The sequence below is a fragment of the Pezoporus wallicus genome, unplaced genomic scaffold (assembly GCF_028554395.1).
Source record: "Pezoporus wallicus isolate ANWC-B61680 ecotype Strahan unplaced genomic scaffold, APGP_CSIRO_Pwel_v1 contig_13954, whole genome shotgun sequence".
Lineage (NCBI taxonomy): Eukaryota > Metazoa > Chordata > Aves > Psittaciformes > Psittacidae > Pezoporus > Pezoporus wallicus.
Genome location: NW_026638000.1, coordinates 524,450 through 547,883, shown reverse-complemented (window position 1 = coordinate 547,883; position 23,434 = coordinate 524,450). Strand labels below are relative to the sequence as shown.

At 48.1% G+C, this 23,434-nt stretch overlaps 2 protein-coding genes across 8 annotated transcripts in view; one reads left to right on the top strand and one right to left on the bottom strand.

Moving 5' to 3' along the window:
* BNIP3 (BCL2 interacting protein 3) overlaps nt 1-23,434 on the bottom strand; it is a 234,505-nt gene that overhangs the window by 199,196 nt on the left and 11,875 nt on the right. The gene's annotated exons all lie outside the window — the stretch shown is intronic.
* LRRC27 (leucine rich repeat containing 27) lies at nt 97-23,071 on the top strand. Of its 6 annotated transcripts, none has more exons than XR_008972081.1 (6): nt 99-279; nt 3,504-3,562; nt 10,460-10,611; nt 18,184-18,272; nt 21,122-21,252; nt 22,873-23,071. XR_008972081.1 is itself a non-coding variant. In XM_057408664.1 (4 exons), exons 1-4 carry the CDS (start codon nt 128-130, stop codon nt 12,843-12,845), a joined length of 450 nt encoding a protein of 149 aa, XP_057264647.1. In that variant the 5' UTR covers nt 97-127; the 3' UTR covers nt 12,846-13,680. The 6 variants fall into 6 exon arrangements, 1 of the variants encoding a protein (XP_057264647.1); XR_008972080.1 differs by having other exon boundaries at nt 18,187-18,272; nt 22,873-23,070; XR_008972082.1 differs by lacking the exon at nt 18,184-18,272.

The following is a 23,434-nucleotide window of genomic DNA, read 5'->3' as shown; positions in this document are numbered from 1 at the left end:
ATTCATAGTTGTGTATCCTTTAATCCCCTTTAGCAGCGTTCCTTCCACAAAAACAGAGAGCAGTTCACAGTTTTCACATTCGATGTTGCATGCCAAGGAACAGCCCCTCTCCTTCTGGATGTAAAACATGTTTCTGTTTTTCGCTCAGTACCTTCATCTGGAAGGAAATGTCATATCCACGCTTCCCGAGGATTTGTTTCAAAAGCTGCCACATCTTGTTTGGCTGGATCTCCGCTATAACAAGATTAAAGCTCTTCCCCCTGGAATCGGTTTCCACAGGTAAGATCATTGGTCAGACCGATAATTTAATAACAATTGTATTTGTCTTCTATTTCCCCTACTGTAATTTCGTTGTAGCAGTCAGACTTTCATATGCATTTGTTTGACGTTGGCCTCAGTGCAGGCAAGCAGTAAATAGGCTTAATTGTGTTTGCTAAAGCCAACATGAACTGAAAGGCCCAATTAATATTACACAGTGAATCTGTACACCCTTTGAACCTTAAAAGGCAAGGCCTGGTTGTCTTTCCACTGAGGTTTTGCCCCAGTTTCATTTTAATACCTGTAAGTGACTGTTTTTAGTGTTGTGGGTGAGGTGCAGATGGGGACCACAGTTACAAACCTAAGTGATAATGAAGGACAGCTACCCCTTAATCTCTTTGTGCTGATTGTCTGCCACGGTGTTACCTGCTGGAAGGATTATTTGGCTGTCAGTGGTTCAGATGGAGCATGTAGGGAAAGAAGTACACCATGTTGTGGTGACCCTGGAAGTGCTCCCACATCACCGTGATCACCAAAGCTAACTTCCCACCAGGCTTTTTTCATGTCCTTGGACAATTCCCTGCTCCTCACTCCAGAAGCGGAAGACCACAAATGACAATGCATGGTAATGAACAGGAACAGAGGAATTACTTTCCTACTGGAAGTTAAAAGACCAAGCCAGTTTGCAGCTGTGCTTCTGAAAGAAACCTTTCTGTATGACAAGGAGGAGGTGGCAACCCTAGACCAGGATATGTCACAGCATTTTCCAGAACGAGAAACCCAACAGTTTCATGGCATCTTGTGACTGAAACAAAGTGCTTAAAGGTATTTGAAGATCTCTTGTTTGTGAATCATTATATGTTCAACTTGCGATTAGAAAAATACAGTAAATAAAATTTATATGTCTACGAGCAGCTGGAAAATGTCAAGTTTAATGATGTTTACAAATCTTCTAAATACAGCTTTCCTAAATTCAATTGGACAGGACTGATACAATTTACAAACTGTATTAGAATGCTGTCATCATTGTTGCAGGAGTGGTTGAGATCCTCTGAGAAGAAGACATTCTCTGTGTGCATCTTCCTCCAACATAATGTGTCAGTCATCAGTCCCTGCATGTGTCACGCTTTATCTTGTTTGTAGTTTTACACTGACTCCAGGCAGCAGCTCCATCAGAAATATTCTCTGAATATTACTTACTCGCATTTTATCCTTATTATGTGTGGGGCATAAGCTGTATTTTAAGATGTTTGCTAGTTCTTGGGGTATGCTTTTCTGGAAGCAGCCTGAAGTGTAGTTTTAATCTCAATGAAACACTGTGCTAGTCTGGGGCCTGATGGGTTGACCATTCAAGCAGTTCATGAGCCTTTCATTGATTTTAATAGCTGTTATGATTAGAGCGTCTCCAGATCAAACAAAAACGTTGGAAACACTTGTGGAAATGGTGTCTGGCCTGGTGTGCAGGCAGGGAAAATGCTGCTCTGATACTTTGCTCTCCACAAATCCCTGTGCGATCTGGATGTGCGGGTGGGCAGGGATCAGCCGTGGGCATGTACACAGAATCACAGACTAGTTCGGGTTGAAGGGACCTCAAAGCTCCTCCAGCTCCAACCCCTGCCACAGGCAGGGACCCCTTCCACTAGAGCAGCTTGCTCCAAGCCCCTGTGTCCAACCTGCCCTTGAACACTGCCAGGGATGGGGCAGCCACAGCTTCTCTGGGCACCCTGTGCCAGCGCCTCAGCACCCTCACAGGGAAGAGCTTCTGCCTAAGAGCTCAGCTCAGTCTCCCCTCGGGCAGGTTAAAGCCATTCCCCTTGGCCTGTCCCTACAGGCCCTTGTCCCAAGCCCCTCTCCAGGTTTCCTGCAGCCCCTTTAGGTACTGGAGCTGCTCTAAGCTCTACCAGTCTGCCCTGAGGCAGCAGGGCTGTCCCTGTACACTGTGGTGCCTCTAAATGTGGGGAAATTTGGGTTCAGAGTCTTTAATCAATTTTTCCTCTTACGTGCAGCTGAAGACTCCGCTCCAGACAGGCAAACATGAGCCCAGCACTCACATTTCATGACTGAATTGAAATGTCTTCAAATATTGCCACAAATGTGAATCTGGTGCTGAAGAGCTGCCAGAAGGTTTGCTTTGGTTTGGTTTGGTTTGGTTTGGTTTGGTTTGGTTTGGTTTGGTTTGGTTTGGTTTGGTTTGGTTTTCCTTCCTGGAGGTAAAGAAATATTATGGCTGACACTCCAGAGCTCTCTTCTTGTTTGTTTTGCTGTATTTTAACAGTAAGTCCAATTGCAACACAAGTAAATAAAGCCAGCACCATGCCTATAGAACACCATTTGAGCCGGTTTGTTGCTGGATATTAAAGGCTGTTTACAAGAATGCAGTCAAGATGGCAAAATGAAGCAGTCAGAAATGAGGAGATATGGAAGTGGGGAGTCTGTGTGGTTCCTATTTCAGAGCTGCCTGGGTGTCAGTGGCTCCCTTCACGTGGATTAGGCATCCCTGCATCCTGAACGTGCAGTGCCCAGAGGTTCCCATCGGAGACCTCCAAACAAGGGTGTATTCAGCAGCTGCAGCATTTCCCTGACAATGCCATTGTTTTGGAGCAGGGGCGTGCTGACATTTTCTCAGAAGCTCAGGATTTGTCTAAATGTTAACAGATTTTCAGATATATCAAGAAAATATTATCTTGTGTGGGACATAAATGCCATGAATGTCGTACATGACCCGTGCCAAGCTTCTCGGCTGCGTCCAAGAATAGGAACACTGGAGCTTCTCAAAGAAAGAAGCTGATGCAATGAAGTACAAGTAGGGCATATTTCTTTCTAATCTCATTATCAAGAATGGCTGAGTAGTTTTAGCTCAAATTTAGCCTGAGGAATGCACTCAACAACCCAAACAGCTGAAGCTCAGCAAGATGATAAACAACTGGAAATGATGTGTTTATCATTGGAGCAGTCAGTATCAGACTTTAAAGTGATAAGCAGGCTTTGCAGGGAAAGATCAAATGCTAAATATTGAAGTAGTTGCATCATAACTGGGCATAAATGCCAGCTTCAGATGGCTGTTCCAGAAAGCTTTGGGGTGTGCCGTTTTCCAGCACTGATGTTAGCGGTGGAGAAGTGAGGATTTGCCTTTCTGTAGTAGGGAACAAAAGCAAGGAAACAATTAAGGAGCAAAACTGTTCTTGTGTTTGTATTTAATTAAATGAACTTTGCTCTTACAGTCTCTTTTCTGGTTTATTGAAAAGGCAATTGAAAACTCTGCTCTTAGAGAGGAGTCCTATAAAAGAGCTACCTGCAGAGCTCAGTAAGTACTCACTCCTGGTTTGAAGATACCAAAGACGTTTTTTGGCTCATAGTGTTTAATTCTGTGGTTAGACTTTAAAATACTTTGATACTTATGTAAAGAATGGTTTTAATTTACCACGAACATGTGCTATGAGATGGGAAAATAAATTACTTATTCATAATGATTGCCTTCACTGATAAGAGGGGAACATTTTATTGTAGTGCTGTAGTCAAAAATGTTCAGTATTGTTTCCTTGAGTAAAACTGAAGTAAAAACCATATCTTGTGTGTTAGACATAGAATCATAGAATCACAGAATGGTTGGAAGGGACCCTTTAGTGATGCAGTCATAGTCTAAGGCCCAAGAGTGTTCCCAAGCACTGTCATGCTGTGATTTTAACGAAGCTTTGCTGTTCATAGTGCTGTGCAAGTGTGACCTCTCGTGCTCCTTGGGCAGTGCATTAGGAAGCAGCTGGCCACATCAGTAAGTGTCCCTGCCCCACTGCCATGCTGGCCCTGCACATTCAGTACTGACCCCCCTGCTTCCCACCATCAGTGATCCTGGAGCACTCAGGACTGGTCAAGTTTCAAGGCTTCCAGCACCAGGGTCCCCATTCAGCCCAGGCACCCTCCAGCTCTCTGGGGCGCTGCTTGCTTCAGACCTGTGCCCAGGGGCTTTGGGCCAGCTCATCCTCCTGGATCAGGCCAGAACCCCGTGAGCTGGGTGCTGGAATCCTGCACACCCAGTGTGCTGCAGACCTGGTGCTGTCTTCATGCAGAAAGGGAATCAAAACCACACCTGACCGCTCTAGTTCAGATGCGGTTTCCTCAGACACAGTTCACACACAGTGCCAGCTCTGCGGTGCTGGTTAGCTTCCAGTGGCATCCTGAAGCAGGGCTCATTCCTGTGGAGTTTATCTCCTGGAAGAATTATTTGAAGAAAAGCTTTGAACACGAAACCAAAGCATGCAGGGAAGTGGCCTCAAACTGTTGTTGGACTTGGTGTTCTCTGCAGCCGGGCTGCTGCCCACCCGTCTGCTGGGGAGCAATGGCTGGTAGCCCATGCATGGGAAGGACAGAGGGTGTCCACTCTTCTATTCCTGCTTCACATGAGGGAGCCTGCTCCTGGAATAACTCTGCTCTTCCTACCTCAAGCTGAGTGGCAATGCATCAGAAAAATGGTGTTTGCTGATTTAGACTTCCTTGAGTCTCTCAGAGTGGGCCACTGCTATGCTGGCCCTTCTGCAGTAAAACTTGCTTCGTGGGTGCTGTTTTCTGGACAGATCCAAAATCAGGGCACTCCTCTACCACAGTATTTTGATCACTGCAGGTTTCCCAGATTGGTGCTGGAATGGGGAATTCCTGCCATATGTGACATTTCTCCTGGCTCTGCACATGATGGCTACTGAAGAAAAGATGCCAGCGCTCCTGCTGCGCCGTAGGCGTGTTCAAGCCACAGCCATGGGTAAAGAGTCCAGCAGGGGTGTCAGGGCAGCAGTGCCGTGGTGACAGATGGCTGGAGGCACACGCAGAGGCTGGCTGCAGCCATGCTGCCCAGAGCTCATGCCGAGGGAGGCAGTGGTACCCTGGGTGTGCAGGGTGGCCCAGGCCAGGCCCCTTGGCACTGCCAGCTCTGCAGAGCGCTGCCAGCACCGTGTGCCTTCAGCAGTCACACACATCCACTGCGGGATCTCTAACAGCATCCTGGATCAGACTCACTGCATTCATAGAGTCACAGCATGGCTTGGAAGGGACCTCAAAGCTCCTCCAGCTCCAACCCCTGCCACGGGCAGGGACCCCTTCCACTAGAGCAGCTTGCTCCAAGCCCCTGTGTCCAACCTGGCCTTGAACACTGCCAGGGATGGGGCAGCCACAGCTTCTCTGGGCACCCTGTGCCAGAGCCTCAGCACCCTCACAGGGAAGAGCTTCTGCCACAGCTTCTCTGGGCACCCTGTGCCAGAGCCTCAGCACCCTCACAGGGAAGAGCTTCTGCCTAAGAGCTCATCTCAGTCTCCCCTCGGGCAGGTTAAAGCCATTCCTCTTGGCCTGTCCCTACAGGCCCTTGTCCAAAGCCCCTCTCCAGGTTTCCTGGAGCCCCTTTAGGCACTGGAAGACTGCTCAGAGGTCTCCCTGAGCCTTCTCCATTGTACTAGTGTGATGCTGTCCTACCACATGCCTTTACTTTGAATGGTCTGTTCCCTTGGCAGAGCCCTTACATCCCCTTGTAGTTCTATATACCACAATTGCCCCTATATAGTAGATACAGATAGATGTGTATATGTGTATATATACATGTGTGATTTTAGAAGTGAGCCCTCTCTGCCCCACAGCAGCTGAGCTGCTTCAGGCATGACTCCTAATGTAGTGGACAGTGTAAGACTTGGTCCAGCAGAGGGACTGGGACCTCAGCAGAGGGTGGGACATGTAATGGACAGGGCTGCCCTAACCCAGGTTCCTGAAGCTGCTCATTTCCCTGCGGTGGAGCTGTGCTAGTCAGGGCTCAGGGCCCCTGCGTGTGTCAACAGCCAGCACTGCAGGGCTCTCCCATCACAGGGAGCTGAGGGGAGAACCAAGCAATCCACCTGGTACGCTGGGAGAAAACCTGGGAGTTGTGCCTGTGACATAGCGAGGGGTTGTGAGGATCTCCTGTGTTTTTACACAACACCCATGTTTTGACAGGATTGCTCCTTCTGACAAAATCGTGTTTCATGAGCTAATTCCCAGCCCACTCGTCCTCCTACCCTTGCTATTGCCTTCTTGTCTGCACACTTGCCATCGTAACCTCCTCTATAAGAAACAGAGTAGGAGCCGACGCTGGCAGCGTCAGCCCTCGCTTAAATTAGAGTCTCTGGCCTGCAGCACCTGCTCCGTGGTCCCTTCTCTTGTTGCCAGTAGAACACCCGTTCTGTGATGCTGGTATCATCAATACCAAACAGAAAGGTTGCAGTGTAAACCCAGGTGAGCCGGGAGGATGGTCCATGATCACTGTCTCAGCTGTTAGTCTGCATGCCTAGGGGTCTGCTTTTCATCGAGATCTGGAATGAATCTGCAGCGCTTGCCTTTGTTCAGGGAACCTGTTGTTCAAAGCTACCTGTTCAAGGAATGAAAGGGCTTTGCAAGGGGACCAGAAGCCTGAATGGCACAAACCAGCTTTGATTCACCTGTGGCTGTTCCTGGAGCCTTTATTCTGGCTCTCCTGGTTATCACGTGGCCTGAATTTAATCAGCAAAGGTGAAAATTTCATTGTCAGACAACGCGGTTCAGAAAATGATCTCATACTCATGTACTGCGCACTGTTGGGCAGTGCTGTGGGGGCTTGGGATACATCCCTTCTATTGCCAGGACTGCCGGTGGCTTGCTGGAGAAGTCGGGAGCGTTACCTGGCTTTGGACACATCACAGGGCTGCCCATGCCTCAGTTTCCCCTGCTGTAAAATGGGCATGAGAAGCGTTACAAAACTCTCCAAGCTGCTAAAGACAGCATTGCACGGGAGCTGCGTGATTTGATGGTTGCACCTACCTGAGAGTTCTTTAGCAGGAGCTAGGAACGATTCTACAGCGTGAAGATCTCAGCAGGTGATGCAGTTTCAAAGGTGAGTGAATGATGAAAAGGCTGTGGAAAGGAGCGTTGCCCGTCCACCATCCGTGCGAGTGAAGCACGAGCTGTGACTGCATGGCCCATGCAGCTCCCCCACTGCAGTCAAATCATCTTCAAACCCAAGTGATTTTCAGCAAGATAAAACAGCAAAGTCGTTTTTCCAGCCCTGAAGTCATCTGCGTGATTCATTTTGATCATTTCTGTTTAAAAATAGATTTGGTTTCTTCATGCTAAATGACTTCAAATCTAATTGTATTCCCAAAGAGTTCTTTACAAGGTGCATTTTCAAAGCCATTCCTACTTGTTAGTAACGGAGCTCTTCCGTTGCTGTGTTTGTGGTTTATGATTATTTGAAGTAATTTTCTAATCTGTGAATCACGGCTGTATGAGAAGGCATCCTGGTAATTGTAGCTCACTTAGCAGACTTCTGCATGGAGACTCTTAGAACACAGTCCCTTTGCTACCCCTCCAAAGCTCAGCATTCCTTGTCACTGGTACCAGGTTCACAACAGTCAAGTATCATTGTGGAGAGCCCTAGGAATGCTTGTTTGTACAACCGTAGAAGCATTTAGGTTGGAAAAGACCTTTAAGCTCATCCAGTCCAACCGTTCCCCAGCGCTGCCAAGGCCACCACTAACCCACGTCATTAAGTGCCACATCTACACAGCTTGTAAATACCCCCAGGGCCATATATGAGCTCTGTGGGTATATTTCTTTACAAACCCAACAGCAATAATTACACAACAGTGTGTTTCCTCTCTGTGCAATAAACATGGATTTTCGCTTACAAGCCCTGCCGTTACCCTGTAACATGATTCAGGCACACAGCGCTGCTGGGCTGCTGTACTTTAGTTTGTAGGCAGGTATTTCCTCCTTTATGCCTTTTGCTTGTTTCTCTTGGCCAGTCTGCCTGCCTGGGACATTCCTTGGTGTAGGAGCTGCCTTGCTCTGTGGCACCAGGTAATTCCTCTTTTCCAGCCTCTCTCCAGAACTCTCGCCCTTCCATCAGACATTGGCAGGCCCATTCCGCATTGCTCCCTCAGAACCTTAGCTCACAGTAAAGCGGTATGTCTGGTTCGCACCTAACGTGTGGTATGTGCGTGGGGCAGGCAAACTGCCATCAGTCTTTCCCCAGGGATTGCAACAAATGATGTCTTCAGTCACACTCAGTTTCTCTATCTCAGCCCAGCTGCAGTTTGAGCACAATTCCAGAGTAACCATTCAGGCTGTTCTGGTGTTCGTTGGTCCTCAGCTGGAGTTCAGCTTTAGCAGACTTCAAAGTAATAATCCTGCTTAAAATGTGAGAGTTGCAGTTCTAGCTCTGGTCTGTGAGGAAACGAACAAGTGTTGAGTGGTCTCGAGATCGGAGCTGAGATTGCCTTACCTCTCCAGTAAGGAACTCTGTTGGTGTGGGATGGCAAAATGCAGGTTTTCTTGCACTTCTGGTAAGTTACCGGTCAGGTCTTGGCCTGTGGCTGATCAAAAATCCAGATCAACAATGGGAAATCACGATGTAGTTGAAAAGAAGTCAGTTTTAGGTGTGTGTGTTCTCCATTCCAGTGGAACTGGAAAAAATCTGCATCCCGTGGTGGTAGCAGGATGGCGCTGTGAGTTCTCTGTGTAGCTGTGGTGTAGCTTTGCATGGAGCAGGTTGTACCTGGTAGCTCCTTGATGTGAAGAATCCATTTGTGCCTGAGCTTCAAGGCTCCCTTCCAAGGGAACGGACCCAGAAGGATCCAGCACTGTCCCCATCCTGGTGCCTGGAAAACTGCTTTGTGCTCCCCGGAGCCCCCGAGCTGCTCCGTTGGCTCAGGCTGGGTTGGATTTTCCCAGGTGCACTCTGTGAGCGTTGCAGGAGCTGACATTTTCAGAGCAGGAACGTCAAAGGGTTGTTAATCACACTGGAACGTTTGTTTTGTAACACTCCTTTCAGCTTTAATTGCTGCTAATTTACAATCAGATGGCTGTGCTTAGTAATGTATTTGTCATTTCCGCAAGTCAGGTTTTCCAGGAGCAGTTTAAAAGAGCAAACACACTGTTTCGTGCCGTAATGAGCGAATCGCATCGGCACAGGCAGAACGTGAAGCAGCCAGCCTGTAGAGAGCGAGCGGATCAGGCTTTGAATGCGGATCTGAAGTGTGGCTCCAGTAATACAACGTGAAACCATTATGAAATCCCGTATCTCGGTGCGGTTTCGGTGCTGCACTCCCTAAATCCATCATTATAAACCGTGTGTCATGCTAAAATGTCAGGCCGAAATGTGGTTCTTACCTTCCTTCTGGAGAGCGGCACGTTGCTGCCGGAGGGATTTAACAGATTTCACCGGTTGTGCTCTCGGCTGAAGCAGGATTGAGTGAAAGTATTGCTTAATTCTGCCAGCCGCGATAGGGAGGGAAAACGGCAAATTCGGGTTTACATCTGGGAAACAGAACTGACAAATATGTATAAACACAACTCGTGAGCACGACTGATCCTGGAAGGACTGTGTGCGTTTGGTGCTCCCTCGGCAGCAGGTGGAACGTGAGGGGTGGCTCCCACCACCCCGGCAGCTCCTCGTCACACGTGTCACTGGTGCTGCACATGCCTTGCTCATGGGGTTGGACTGGATGAGCATGTGGGTCCCTTCCAGCCCAACCTACCCCGTGATTCTAGGATTCTATGAGCTAAGCAGGAGGCTGGGCAGTTGATGAGGTGTGTGTGGCCTCGGGAGGCCAGAGATTTATGTCCCCCTGTCCATTGTCACCCAGAGATGGTGGCTGGGGGTGAGAAGTGAGGTAGACCCAGTGATTTCAGAAGAGGAAAATCAGAACAGTGCACTAGAAAGTGCAATTCGTGAATAATCCTAGGTATGGCAGTATCAGTGGCACTATGCATATATAAAAACATTGGTTATTGTAGCAATAAAACCAGGAAAATAAAAATCACTGTACTTGGCCAAATACATAATTTAAGGTGGTATATAGTGTCTGCATGTGTAATAAGTGTCGTTATCATAGCAATCACAGGCACAGTGCTAACCAGTCATTCCCTTTGACTCATCTGCCGTGACTGTCTGTCACTGCGGTCCATCATCATGGTCATAGAATGGTTTGGGTTGGAAGGGACCCTAAAGCTCCCCCAGCTCCAACCCCTGCCACGGGCAGGGACCCCTTCCACTGGAGCAGCTTGCTCCAAGCCCCTGTGTCCAGCCTGGCCTTGAACACTGCAAACTCACCCATCTTGCCAAATGCTGAAGGGTTGGGCCTGATGATCTTCAGGGTTCTTTCCAACCTGGGCTGTTCCATGGTTCTGTGTTTGCTAAACCACGGCTTTTCCACAGGACACATGACTTTGCTGACAGCCTTGAATCTGAAACACTGTCCCCTTGAATTTCCTCCTAAAGAGGTCAACAAAAGGGATTTAAATCCATCCTGTCCTTTCTTCGGGATTCTGGGAATGGAAACCTACCCTGAATGGAGCCAGCTGCTTCAGGTATGTTGGAGGTGTCTTTGTGTGCACTTACTGTGATTTGTTTTGAGAACAGTGTGAACAAAGGGGTGCTTTCCTGGTGGCTCTTCACTAATGGGTGTCACAGAATCCCAGCCTGGTTTGGGTTAAAGGGACCTCAAAGCTCCTCCAGCTCCAACCCCTGCCACGGGCAGGGACCCCTTCCACTAGAGCAGCTTGCTCCAAGCCCCTGTGTCCAACCTGGCCTTGAGCACTGCCAATACCTGGCTTACAGAATAAAGGTTCATCCACACTGCAGGGGCCTGACAGTGTTTTCTGTTCTTTGGTCCTGGGTTTGAGCCCATGTTCCTCAAGGACACAACCTGCCCTTTATCACACTTCCTCCTTTTTCTGTCCCGGTATCACAGTTATAAATTCACATCAGGAGGGCAAAATTAAGAAGTTGTCAGAAGGGAGGAAAAGATGCAACATAATTTGCATTATTTATGGTCTGATAGATTCCAGAAGTCATTAATAATAGAAATACTGGGCATGTTCCCACGGAAGACCGCTTCTCATACTTAAGCTTTCCTGTAATGAAGGCTAATTACCCTGGGTACCATTAGCATCGGACTGGAATTAGTGGTGTTAAAATGTGATATCATTAAAGGGAAGCAGTAAATTCAGGGCATGAATGAGCCACTTGAAGTGCTAAGTAATGTGGTAAGATAGAAAAATGTCAGCTCCAAATACCATGACACTGAAATGAAGTCAAAATACTGATGTAAAGATAATGACTATATGTGTTTTGATTAATCTCAAGTTCATGCATGGTGTCATGGAAGGGAACCATGAGCAGTTCCAGAACCTCGCATGATTATTGTCAGGGTTTTAAGACTTGTTTGTAAGTCTTAGTTTGGGACAAATGATACCCCAGTCGTGTGGCTTCATTCGCACTGTTTACCTTCAGATTTCAACACGTGAGCATGACTTGAGAGCCAGCACTGCATTTTTCTGTATAGGTAAGTTTTGTCTGCATCATTTGTGCTCAATATTTTTATCTTTTCTTCCGTATTAGTGGACTTTTGTAGGGACAGGCCAAGGGGAATGGCTTTAACCTGCCCGAGGGGAGACTGAGATGAGCTCTTAGGCAGAAGCTCTTCCCTGTGAGGGTGCTGAGGCACTGGCACAGGGTGCCCAGAGAAGCTGTGGCTGCCCCATCCCTGGCAATGCTCAAGGCCAGGTTGGACACAGGGGCTTGGAGCAAGCTGCTCTGGTGGAAGGGGTCCCTGCCCGTGGCAGGGGTTGGAGCTGGGGGAGCTTTGAGGTCCCTCCCAACACCAGATGTTGGCTGATTCAATGGAAGAGCTCTGGATTTTGCTTCTGAAGATGTGCACTCTGATGATCACCTGTCTGCTCTTCTCCCTTTCTCCCTCTGTGGGAGGGGAGGCAGTGGTAGCTTTCAGAGCTCACTTTCTCCTGGCCAAGCAATTCAGCACTAGTTACAGCTGATCTCTCCTCAGGTAGTGGTGAGGTGAGAGGTTGGCTTGGCAAGCAGCAGAGGGCTGTGTGACAGGGCTGTGGGCTCCTGTGGGCACAGCTGGTTTTCCAAGGTCACTCGTGCTTGTCACCCGCTTCCTTTCCAGCCAACCACATAGTGTACTGGAACACGCCAGTGGTTTGGTTTGGTTTTTAACTCCCCTTCAGCGGTGCAGTCTTGAACATCACCAGGGCTTGGTTAGGAGCCCTCAAAATAGCAAATCAAAAGCGTTTTCCCTGCTGATTTATGTCTGCATAAGGATGTGGGACTGTGCTCTGTTCTGCTCTGCATGGCTTCAACACAGTGGATTGGAATGACAAAACAAGTATAATGCTGCTCTGGAATAGCGTTGTAACTTGTGTTGTTTTGTTTAATGTTAGCTTAGATAGTGGTATATTTAAAGAAAAATAATCCCATGGACTTTAATAGCTAGAATCTGGGGGCATGCACATGAAGTTTGGGAACCTTCTGTGATATGCAGGAGTTTTTTGCTCCCTCCCACATGGCCCATCTGTTCATGTTGGATGCAGGCAGTGTGTAAGAAGTAGTATATACATACTTCATGCAGAGGAGATAACAGAATGTGCCTTGCAAGAATGATTTCTCCCTAAAATGTTAGAGGAAGATGAAATCCAGGGTATTTCTTCTCTAGGATTCAGGGAACCTCCTGAGTCTATGGAACCAAACCTTTGTGCAACTCAGCATCTCCCAGCACTGCAGTGGAGGTGAGGAGCTGTGACAGATGTAGCTGTTGCATAGGTACAGATGTAGGTACAGACCTGCCCCAAAAGGTGGAGGAGCTCTATGCCAGTCACCTGTTGCTGAGCTTGGCTCTGCTGTGGGTGCTTGAATGACTTAGACACAAGCCTCCATAACCAGTAAGTAGAAGTCACACTTTGTATGCAGTGTAGGTACACTCTAGAATTGATCATTGTCATGTAAATATGAAAGATCACTGAGTAAGTTCAGTTGTGTGTGAAAATTAATACCTCTAACGGTGTAATAAAGGTAGATTTGTCTAAGCTGAGATGCCAGCTGGCATGAAATGCAGGGTGTGCTGGAGCTTTCATCACTACTTTGGTTGTTGCCGTTACATCACATTACATATTTCAATTGATTATGTTAAGAGCCATTTCCTGTTTTGACTCACAGATTGCATTTGGGCACTTGTAGTATGGTAATGATTATTGTATCTGTTTGCTTTGCATTTTCACTTCCTCTGATACATGGAACATATTTTTAACTCCTATTCATCATGCAGAGTACTCTTGTCTTTAATTCAGTCATACACAGTTCATGTAATACTTATTTATACCCAAATCTACATTGGCAGCCTATAAATGCTCCAGAAAAACAAAGTGAGAGAAAAAGTGAGGGCTGTATGCAGCCCAAACTCAGTCCTGTATGCACATGCATTGTGGGAGTCTATTTTTACCCTCGGTGCAGAGATCCCAGTGCAAAGCTGGGATTTTCCCCTTTGGTGTCCTACTCTGGTTCAGAATTCCCTGTCATTCACACAGTGTACTTGACAGGCCACGTCTAACCCTTGCTGATGTCTGTGGTAGGCTCCAGATGGATACTGGGCCAGCCCCAGAGGAGGCAGCAGACAATAGAAAGACAACAAGGGACCTTCATGGAATCAGGCTGTGGATGCTGCTGTGAGCCCGTGATTTGTGCAGGGTGTCGAGGACAAGTGGCTCTTAAGCTCAGTGAAAACCACAGAACCCCAGCCTGGTTTGTGTTGGAAGGGACCTTCAGGATCACCCAGCTCCAACCCCTGCCACAGGCAGGGACCCCTTCCACTAGAGCAGCTTGCTCCAAGCCCCTGTGTCCAACCTGGCCTTGAACACTGCCAGGGATGGGGCAGCCACAGCTTCTCTGGGCACCCTGTGCCAGCGCCTCAGCACCCTCCCAGGGAAGAGCTTCTGCCTAAGAGCTCATCTCAGTCTCCCCTCGGGCAGGTTAAAGCCATTGCCCTTGGCCTGTCCCTACAGGCCCTTGTCCCAAGCCCCTCTCCAGAAACCTTAGGGCAAGGCCTGGGCACTTAACAAAACTGGATCAGCTTCTGCAGGGTAGAACCGGTGAGAAGCTGGCTGAAGTTTCCCGAGGTACGAGGTACATGAATTACCAGTGCAAAGGAGGCCCCTGCTCTGCTCACATCCATCCGCAGCCTGCTGGCGTCTTCCAGAACACAGATGGCTTCAGACTTCGGGAAAAATCCTTGAGCATGAAATACGTTTTAAAGGAATAAAAGACCAAGGCATCCCACTTCTGTTGGACTGACCGACTGGCACCACCTGGGCACTGCGCTGTGCTCCACCCCGTGACGGGCTATGTGGGACTGCAGCCCTCTCCCCTCAGTCCCTGCCGGAACGCCGCCGGCCGCGGAGCTGAACCCCACTGAGCTGCTGCGGCGCAGCCTGGACCTGCCCCAGGAGCGGCCAAGCCAGGAGCAGAGGCGCCGGTTCCCGGCGCTGCGGGCAGCAATCAGAGGGAAGGGGAAGGAGGAGCTGCTCGTGACGGGGCGGCCCAGGGCAGGCTCCGGCAGAAGGCCCAGCTCTGCCCGCCCGCGGCGGGCCCGGAGGTCCCTGCCCCCCCGTGCCGAGGAGCACCGTGCGGGTCCTGCGAGTGCTGCAGGCTCCGTGCTTCCCTGGGAAGTGCAGAAGCGGTTCACGGGCATCGTCACACGCGCTGTCAGGTGTGTGAGGGCTACACGCGATTTCTGACAGAAGTAGGGGAATGCAGGCCCAACTTTTGTATTTTCTAGTATTTAAAATATTAAACCCCACTATCAGACTTTTATATTTTCTCTTTTACTTGGTTTTCGATTTTGATAATTGGGCCCTTCAATGCCCGGATTCATTCCACTGAAATACAGAATTTCATAACACAGAATAACAAAGGGCTGCAGGATCCTTCATTTCTAGTATATGCAGTGTGATAAATAACTGCGTAAATACAAGGTAATCCATTCAATTTCTTTACGTTTGCATACAAAGCATTTAACAGATGCTTTCCTTGTCACATTTTGCAATAGTGCAAACCCTCTTTGGGAAGTAACTTTTGCGTAAAGGAGAGCATAAACACACAGGAAATGTTCGTAACTTTATTTGATCAATATTTCCTGTCATGGCAAGGATTTGTGTCCCCCAGTGTTCACGAATATTTTTACTGGTACTTACAAATCATTTCTCTCACCAGTTTTTACCAAGCTGGAGCTGCCTGATTTTATTGAAGTATCAATGACTTGAGGAGGTTTCTCCTTTCAGACAGGAACAGAAAAGGGGGGTTGACATTTACTCGGAGTTTGCTTTCTTGCTTTCCCTCTTTCCTCTTCATTCTTTTGTGTTCCCTGCTCCACCTCTCTGATGTCTCCCAGGAACACAAAGCACTCTAAGTCAGTAGTAGCAGAAGCCAGCTGGTGAATTCGTGGGGCAGAGGCAGGGGAGCTCTCAAGGCATCAGATCGACTGATGCGGGAGCTTCTCCCCTCCTACTTGTGTGCTCCGTGCTCCCTGCTGGGCCTGTGACAAGGACGGGGGGCACAGTCTGTCTGGCTGTGTGCCCCACACCTCAAGTGCTCACGGTTTAGGGGTTTGGGGGGGTTGAAGTATCAACAGCATGGAAAACCTTGCCGAATTTGTGGTTTGTGCTTAGTATTTCCCCTCACAAGGCAGCCTCAGGCGTGCAGTGGGGTTATGAAGTAATTCATTTGGTAAATTACTTAAAAATGGCTTTTACTTTCAATACTTTAATTGTTGTATGGAAACAGAACAGTGCTGCTCGTAAGCAGGATCACCAGGAAATAAACCCAGCCTTGTGGCTGTGTATATCCCCATCATTAACTGTGCCCGCTTTCCTTTGTAGCATTCAGTGAGCAACACCAAAGTGTTTGTTTTAAAAGGAGCACGAGCCACCCAAAGAGATGCATTTACTGAGCCTCTGCCCTCTGACGGGACTCTGCAGGTGAAGTGAGCAGGGAAGTGCAGGTCAGCAGCAGAGGAGCTGAAGAAGGAACGAGCTTTATTTGACCAAAGGAAAAAGCAAGTATCACAGCGTCACTGTCCTAAAAGTTGTGACTTTGCTGCTTAATAGCCCCCTCCTCTACTGTCCATAAGGAAAGAAGTAATTCCAAGTATCTTTCACTGTAAGTGGAAATACAGAGTGCCTTTCCTTTCAGAGTGCAGTGCTCCAAGGCAGCAGGAAAGGTGACTGACCAGGCTTCTTACCTGCTCAGCCATGGAACTCCATGAGCTCCTATTCTGTCTGAGAGAAAATAAATCCATTCCAGTTAATTCACACGATACATTCCACAGAAGCTTAAATTTAACTTCAGCTTTGCTGACAGAAGGCGGCAGCTAGAGGGCAAACTCTGCCTATGACATAAAGATGTGAGACATCCAAGGTATAAAAAGTGTGTGGATTGAACGCATTTTGCTACAAGCACTTGTTCATCTCTGCGTGCTTCCCCACTTTGTGCCTACACTTGGACTGCTCTTCAGACACCGATCCACTTACTGCAGAGGAGACCCAAGAAATGAGGCAGTGATAGCCCTCATTTGTAGCACCTTAACACCTTTTTTCTTTTCTATCTGGAGCTCTGGAATTCCTGTTACAGAACCAGTGCCCCTCGGTGGCACTCTGGAAGCACCAGCTAGTTGTGTTGTGCAAGGCTGATGCCCTTGATCTGGGGGCACAGGAGCTGGACCTCTGTGTTACAGTGATTTGGGTTACATCTGGTGAGCTGTGGTTCTTCCTGGGCATCCTGGCACCAGGAGAGGAGCAGAGCCAGGGAATTCTTGTCTCCTCTTCCCTTCCAGCCAGGCAGGGAATGCTGCTGGTCCTAAGAAACGTGTACCTAGGTGCTGGTGACAGGGCAGTGAGCAGTCATTTGGGCCAGGGCTAGTGAAAATGAGCAGGCTTCTCCTGCCAGTTCCTTATCCAGTATGTGCACAGCATAGAGTGACCACCGGGAACAGGGCTGAGCTTTATCTGCCACAACCTGCCCTTCCTCTGAAGTGTGGCTCTTTTATTCTGACCCTTACCCACTCCCAGGTGAGATGCGGACACAAAGGTGGTGTTTGTTCAGCTTCTCGTTGGCCTCCAATGTGAGCATTCCTTAGCTTTATGGGCAGTTCCAGACAGAATATAGAGGTCAAGGGGCAGATACTGGGAAGACTTAAGGACAGTGTCCATAACAATGGAAATGAAGGGGATTGACCTGTTTATGTGCCAGAGAGTGGCAGTACAAGGAGGAGCAGCCTGAAACTTGGTACTGAAATGCAGGAGAATCACTGCAGACATTCAGAATGAGAGTAGATATTAATGAATAGGGATGCTGGGGAGGGACCCTTCATTAGGGACTGTAGTGACAGGACAAGGGGTAACGGGTTAAAACTTAAACAGGGGAAGTTTAGATTGGATCTAAGGAGGAAATTCTTTCCTGTGAGGGTGCTGAGGCACTGGAAAGGGTTGCTCAGGGAGGTTGTGAATGCTCCATCCCTGGCAGTGTTCAAGGTCAGGTTGGACGAGGCCTTGGGTGCCATGGTTTAGTGTGAGGTGTCCCTGCCCATGGCAGGGGGGTTGGAGCTGGATGATCTTGAGGTCCTTTCCAACCCGAACTATTCTATGATTCTATAATGAGTAGGTATTAATGAGACCTTAACTGATGCACCCTAAAAATATGATGGGTCAGATGATGTGATCCAGTAGAACTACTTGTGGTACAACTGTCTACTACTTCTTTATGTTCACTCAGCTCTACTCGTTATTGAAGCTTACCAATTTAATCTATAGCCAAGAGTGCTTGTTACCAGTCATTTCATTGCTCTGCATGGCTCTAATTTGGATCTATGTTCTGCTCTGTCCTGCTGTTTTCCTCCACTGAACTGGGAAGTGAGGGTGGGTCTTCACAGTTGTCATCTTCCTTGGGTAAGTTAATGCTTCATGAAGAGGCCCCTGGTGTTTTGTTTCTCTTTGTTAGGAATCAATATGTCTAATAAGTATCATCTCAAGAGTAACAACATCGACCTCTTAAAGTGATGGCTTTAAAAATCTGACACAAATTCCCCTTTTCAGCAGTAAAAAAATGCTTTGGGAATGGTGCAGCCAGGCAAAGCCGAGGAAAGAAAGAAGCGTTTAGATTCTTACCTACAAAGGCGGATATGGTATGTCGTAGAGACCAGCAAGGCAGGACATGGGAACCCCCAGTCCACCAGTGGTAGCCTCTGATTTATTTTCCATATAGTCCATACATTCAAATTTAAAACCTAAAAAGAGAATCCCAGGACTCGAAGCAGCATGCCCTCAGCGGTGGCTTTGCTGACCCTAGCGCAGACTCCTGCGTGGACTGTGGCTCCTGCAGGAGCCCCCTGTGCAGTGTGGGAGTCGCCAGATCCTTCACGATGCTCTTGGAAATTTGCGGTGGCTCCAGCAAGCGGCGCTCGGAGGCGTTGGAACAGACGTGCGTGTGTAGAGATGGGAGTCTGAAATCACTGAACGCCTCCACTGCAATGCAGCCGCTGCCAAAGTGACTTGGAAGCCGGCTGGATTTGCTGGTTCCTCCAGGGATTTGTAAACATATGGGTATGGAAGGGCACATGGGAGGAGGGGACCTCGCTTCTGGTTCTTCCCGAGCCTGTGTGAAAGGCCTGAGAAGTTTTCTCTCCAGAGTAACAAAATAAATCTAAAATCCAAACCCTGCTGTCCTGTTGGCTTTGCCATTAAACTCATTCCTCATAATGCAGCGCTGCGAGAGATGAGGTGCTAAAAATGGATGCACACGATTCTTCCAATGCTGTGGTGTGAAAACGAGCTGTAGCAAAGACAGTGAGTAAGGCAGTTCGAGATGATCACTGAGGGAGCCGGGGATGCTCGGGTGGTGTTTCTCTTGCTGTGAGGAATTCTTGCATCTCAGTTTCATGGCTGCTGAACGTGCTCCTTCTAACCCTGGAAGCGTAGGAAGATTCCCAGTCTTCTGTGAGATGTCAGCAGGTTTAAAATGAAAACGCACTCCATCGCTCAGTGGTAACAAGGAATTTGTACAGGTTCAGCGTCACAGTTCATTGGTTCTTCCCTGTGAGGGTGCTGAGGCGCTGGCACAGGGTGCCCAGAGAAGCTGTGGCTGCCCCATCCCTGGCAGTGTTCAAGGCCAGGTTGGACACAGGGGCTTGGAGCAAGCTGCTCTAGTGGAAGGGGTCCCTGCCCTTGGCAGGGGCTGGAGCTGGAGGAGCTGTAAGGTCCCTTCCAGCACAAACCAGGCTGGGATTCTGTGATCTTCAATGGAGCTGTAACCCAGGTCCAGGTTACCACACATTTTAACTTGATTCTAGCCTGTGAATGTTCACTGCTGCCCTTATTGCCCTGAAGTTAGAGAGATACATCAATGTAATGCCTCCACTTGTGACAACATCTTGGCCAGTCTTGCCACAGAAGCAAAGCCAAAGCAAAGGTTCTCTGTGGTGCAGGAAGAGGTTTGCAGGGTGGGTTTTACGCGTGCGGGCTGAGAGAGCAGTTTGTGAGAGAAATGTCTCTTTCTGCTATGATGAGCCAGGGTCACATCTGAATACGGGGTCCGACTGGATTGGTTTTCACTGAAAACTGGCTCCCTGAGCTCCTGCTGAAGCCCTGAGAACCCTCCCAATGGATAACAGCTCCCAGGGTGTTCTCTTCTCCCGCTGAGGCTTTGCACTCTGCTTTCTCTGTGCAGGAAGGGCTTTGTTTTGCCAACCCAACTGGTTATTTTTAGGACCACAGAAATCCAGTTGGCATAGAACAGAACTGAATTTTGAGTGGCAAGAGAAGGAACAAGTATGCTTTTACCTGATGCATTTACATTATTTTGCTTCCATGTTCCCAGATAAATAAATAGGGGTTGGGTTTGTTCTGCCTGGAGAAGAGAAGGCTCTGGGGAGACCTTATTACAGCCTTTCAATACTTAAAAGGGGCCTGTAAGAAAGATGGAGAGACTTTTTACTCCAGTAAAAAAAAAACTCCAGTTTTCACATTGTTCATGTTGGAATGGTCATTTCCTGTTTTCAGTAATATGAGATCAAGCTCTCAAGGCAAACACATATCTACTGAGAAAAAAGTGCCAGGACAGAAGCTGGATGATAGACTGTGCTGCATTCACAGTTACTGCTAATGCAGTATTCTATGTCGAACATATTGCTATACATTCTGGCACGTTCCTGCCCCCCCCCCCCCCCCAGGAGGGTGGGTGCTGCTCTGGGCTGTGTGGGTTGTTCTTAAGGCATTAAGAGGCATTTTTAAGTTTTTCACTTTATGGCAGGAGCTTGTGCAAAGCATCACCATTGATCTGTATTTAAATCATTTCAAAGGATTTGGGTTATCTGGTTTTTATTCCCAGATCTGAGGGAAGCAATACTCTTGTAAGTAAAGACAAAATACATACTGCATTTCATCTGTGAATTGTAGAGAATGCTTTGGAAGGGACCTTAAAGCTCCTCCAGTTCCAACCCCCTGCCATGGGCAGGGACACCTTCCACCAGAGCAGCTTGCCCCAAGTGACACTTAACCTGGTTAACACTTGACCAGCGTAGCACCAAGTTGCAGCTTGATTTAAAGCAATAACACATAGAAGTACAAGATGCAGAACTGAGTTGTAGGATTCTGACTTACAGCCAGTGTAGCCGTAGCAGAGCTCATGAGCACAGTCACTGTGCTCCACAGCACCAGTATTACCGTACTAAAACTCAAGGTGCTCCAGCCCAGCCTTCTCACAGCTTTGGGGTCTGATTTTCTGGGCTCCATATTAAACCTTTGTACAGAAATCAAAGCCTGTTCCTGCTGTGTGGCAACTGGGAAAACACATGGGAAGTGTCTTGCCACACGTGTGTCCCCAGAGCCCAGTAGCCTAGCTCCAGCCACAGTGCTTCCAGTGGTCACTGTCCACCAGCCATCACTGCAGCCTTCACCGTGCTTTGAATTCAATGTGCAACCAGGTTTTAATCACTGCCATCGTCAGATAATGTGTTACCGTTCTATTTTGCTGTAGCTACCCAAAAATGCACCATATGCACCTGATAACATCAGTTAACACACCATGAACAAGAGAGCTGAGAAACAGGACCCTACACCTCAGATAGTGGAAGAATGGATGCTGGAAGTAAAGGGTGAAGCTTCAAGGTGAGTGCTGAAACTGTTGCTATATAATGCAATTGATAACTTCCATTTATTTTGTCTTTATGAAAGTATTCATTTCATTTTTGCTATCCTATCAAGTAAAGAAATCTTGCACCCCTGTAAAGAAGCATTGTGGTTAAAGGAGAAATAAGAGGGCAACTTAATTCCAGGCTTGTTAAACAAAACCCAAAACCTTTTAAAGGAGACTCACTAGTGCTTCAAGACTTGTCCCTGAGCTACATGCATTGGCTCCTTCATGTATAGTGCAACATCCAGCCTCCAAGCATGCTCCTAAAGCAATTCCTAATGTATTTGTAATAATTAGTTTTAATAATAAACCAATGATGTTATTGTATTTCTGTATCATCTGAACACAGGGAGCGTGAGCCAGGGGCTGGCCAGAAACTCAGCACCTCTGGTCCTGATGGCCTCACCCTGACAGGCTCAGCACAGAGCCTGAATTCACGCTTGTCTCAGTTGCTCGAGTCTGTCAGCAGGGCTGGAAAATACCTGAGAACACTTGAAGTCATTCCTCTTTCTGAGAGTTTATGTATGAACATGGGCCCAGGTTTTAGAGCCTGTAAAATGGGGCTGGTGCTGGTTTTAGAATGTATTCAAATTGAGTTTCAGGGCTTTTTTCTCTTTAGTTTTAACGTGTATGGGGAAAGCTGGAAATGTTCTGGTTTGTGAGTGCAAGCTGTGCTGGTTTGCTCCACTTTGCACTGGCTTTGTATGAGGCTGTAACTGGACCAACTATATAAGCATGTTCGAGCTGTAATCTCAGAACATAGCTCATAACAGATGTCTGTAAGTCAAGGAAAAATTTAATCAGCTTTAAGGAAAAATACACTATATTACACTGTCTTGTAACATGGAAGAGAGGCGGTTGCAGGTACCAGGGCTATGGCCAGACAAGTGCAGTAAATCCATTATTCAGCAGCCACTGGTACTCCAGCCCTGCTGTTGCACTGGCTCTCCTCCTGTGTGGATGTGCCTCTGCACTGGAGAGCAGTGCTCCGCAGCACTCCTTTTGTATTTCTGCTGCCCAACATGATCTTACCTACAAAGCAAGACAGTCAAGCAGGCTCAGCCTCCTGCCCTGGGGCAGCTCAGGCCCTTCAGATTCCTGTTTTGTCAACATGCTTCCATCTCACCCACTGCTTGTGCTGAACCCGCTCAGCATTCCCCCGTGAATCACTGCACTGCTCTCCTTTTGTCCTTTGCCATTGTGCTGCCTCCTTCCCTCAAAGCCTTCCAGCTCCCATAGCAGCCATGCCGAGGACCCACCAAATCCAGTCTGTGGCGCTGCCAAGCCCTCAGCTCTCCCCAGAGCACCATCGAGCTTCTGCACTGAGCGAGGTGCAGGATGTGGTGTGACATCAATAACGAACCAATTCCATAGATCCCTGCAAGCGTGCGAGCCAGCGTGGGACAGTGCCAGACCCCCACACGGCACGTGCCCCACCGGGTGCACATTAGCAAAGGCAAGGCCACAGCATGTCCTCATTTTGCTCCCTGTGTCTGTAATTCTTTCTGGCAGAAATGAGCTATAACACTTGAAACTGGGCACAGAAGGGCCAATGAATACAGAGCAACTGGAATAATGTTACCGTGTTTACTTAGATCCCGCTGGGAAAAGAAGCTGGAGCAGCACATCAAAGAGCACACAGCAGTGGTGAAAGCATGGGGGGCAGGAGTTAAAAGGAGCTTCCCAAGCGGAAATGAAGAAAGCAAAACAAGATGGTGAGGCAGTGAGTATCTGCTCTTTGGAGGCAGGACAGCGGCCGCAGGGCTCTGTGCTGATGGACGTTGTTGGCTTGACATTTCCTTAACCTCACAAAAATCCCTGGTACCAAATACTTTAAACCATTAAGAATTAAACCGCGTATTTTTGCTGCTGCCAGAAGTGCGTCTGTGGTGTGCCTGTACCCACGGGCACTGTGCGAACACATGTGAACACCTGCAGCACTCGAGTCTTTCAAAAGCAAAGCCGAGATTCTAAGGTAGAAGACAAAACCCAAGGAAAACATAAGGGGTGGCCAAGGATTGTTACAGCACTCAGTGGATGAGGGTGTTGATATTAACCACGGGGTGCCCAAGGCAGTCAGTGCAAGTGGTTAATACAGCGATGAGCTGAAATTCACAGTTACCCATTTACAGTTGGGAAGCGCACTCTCAAATCTGC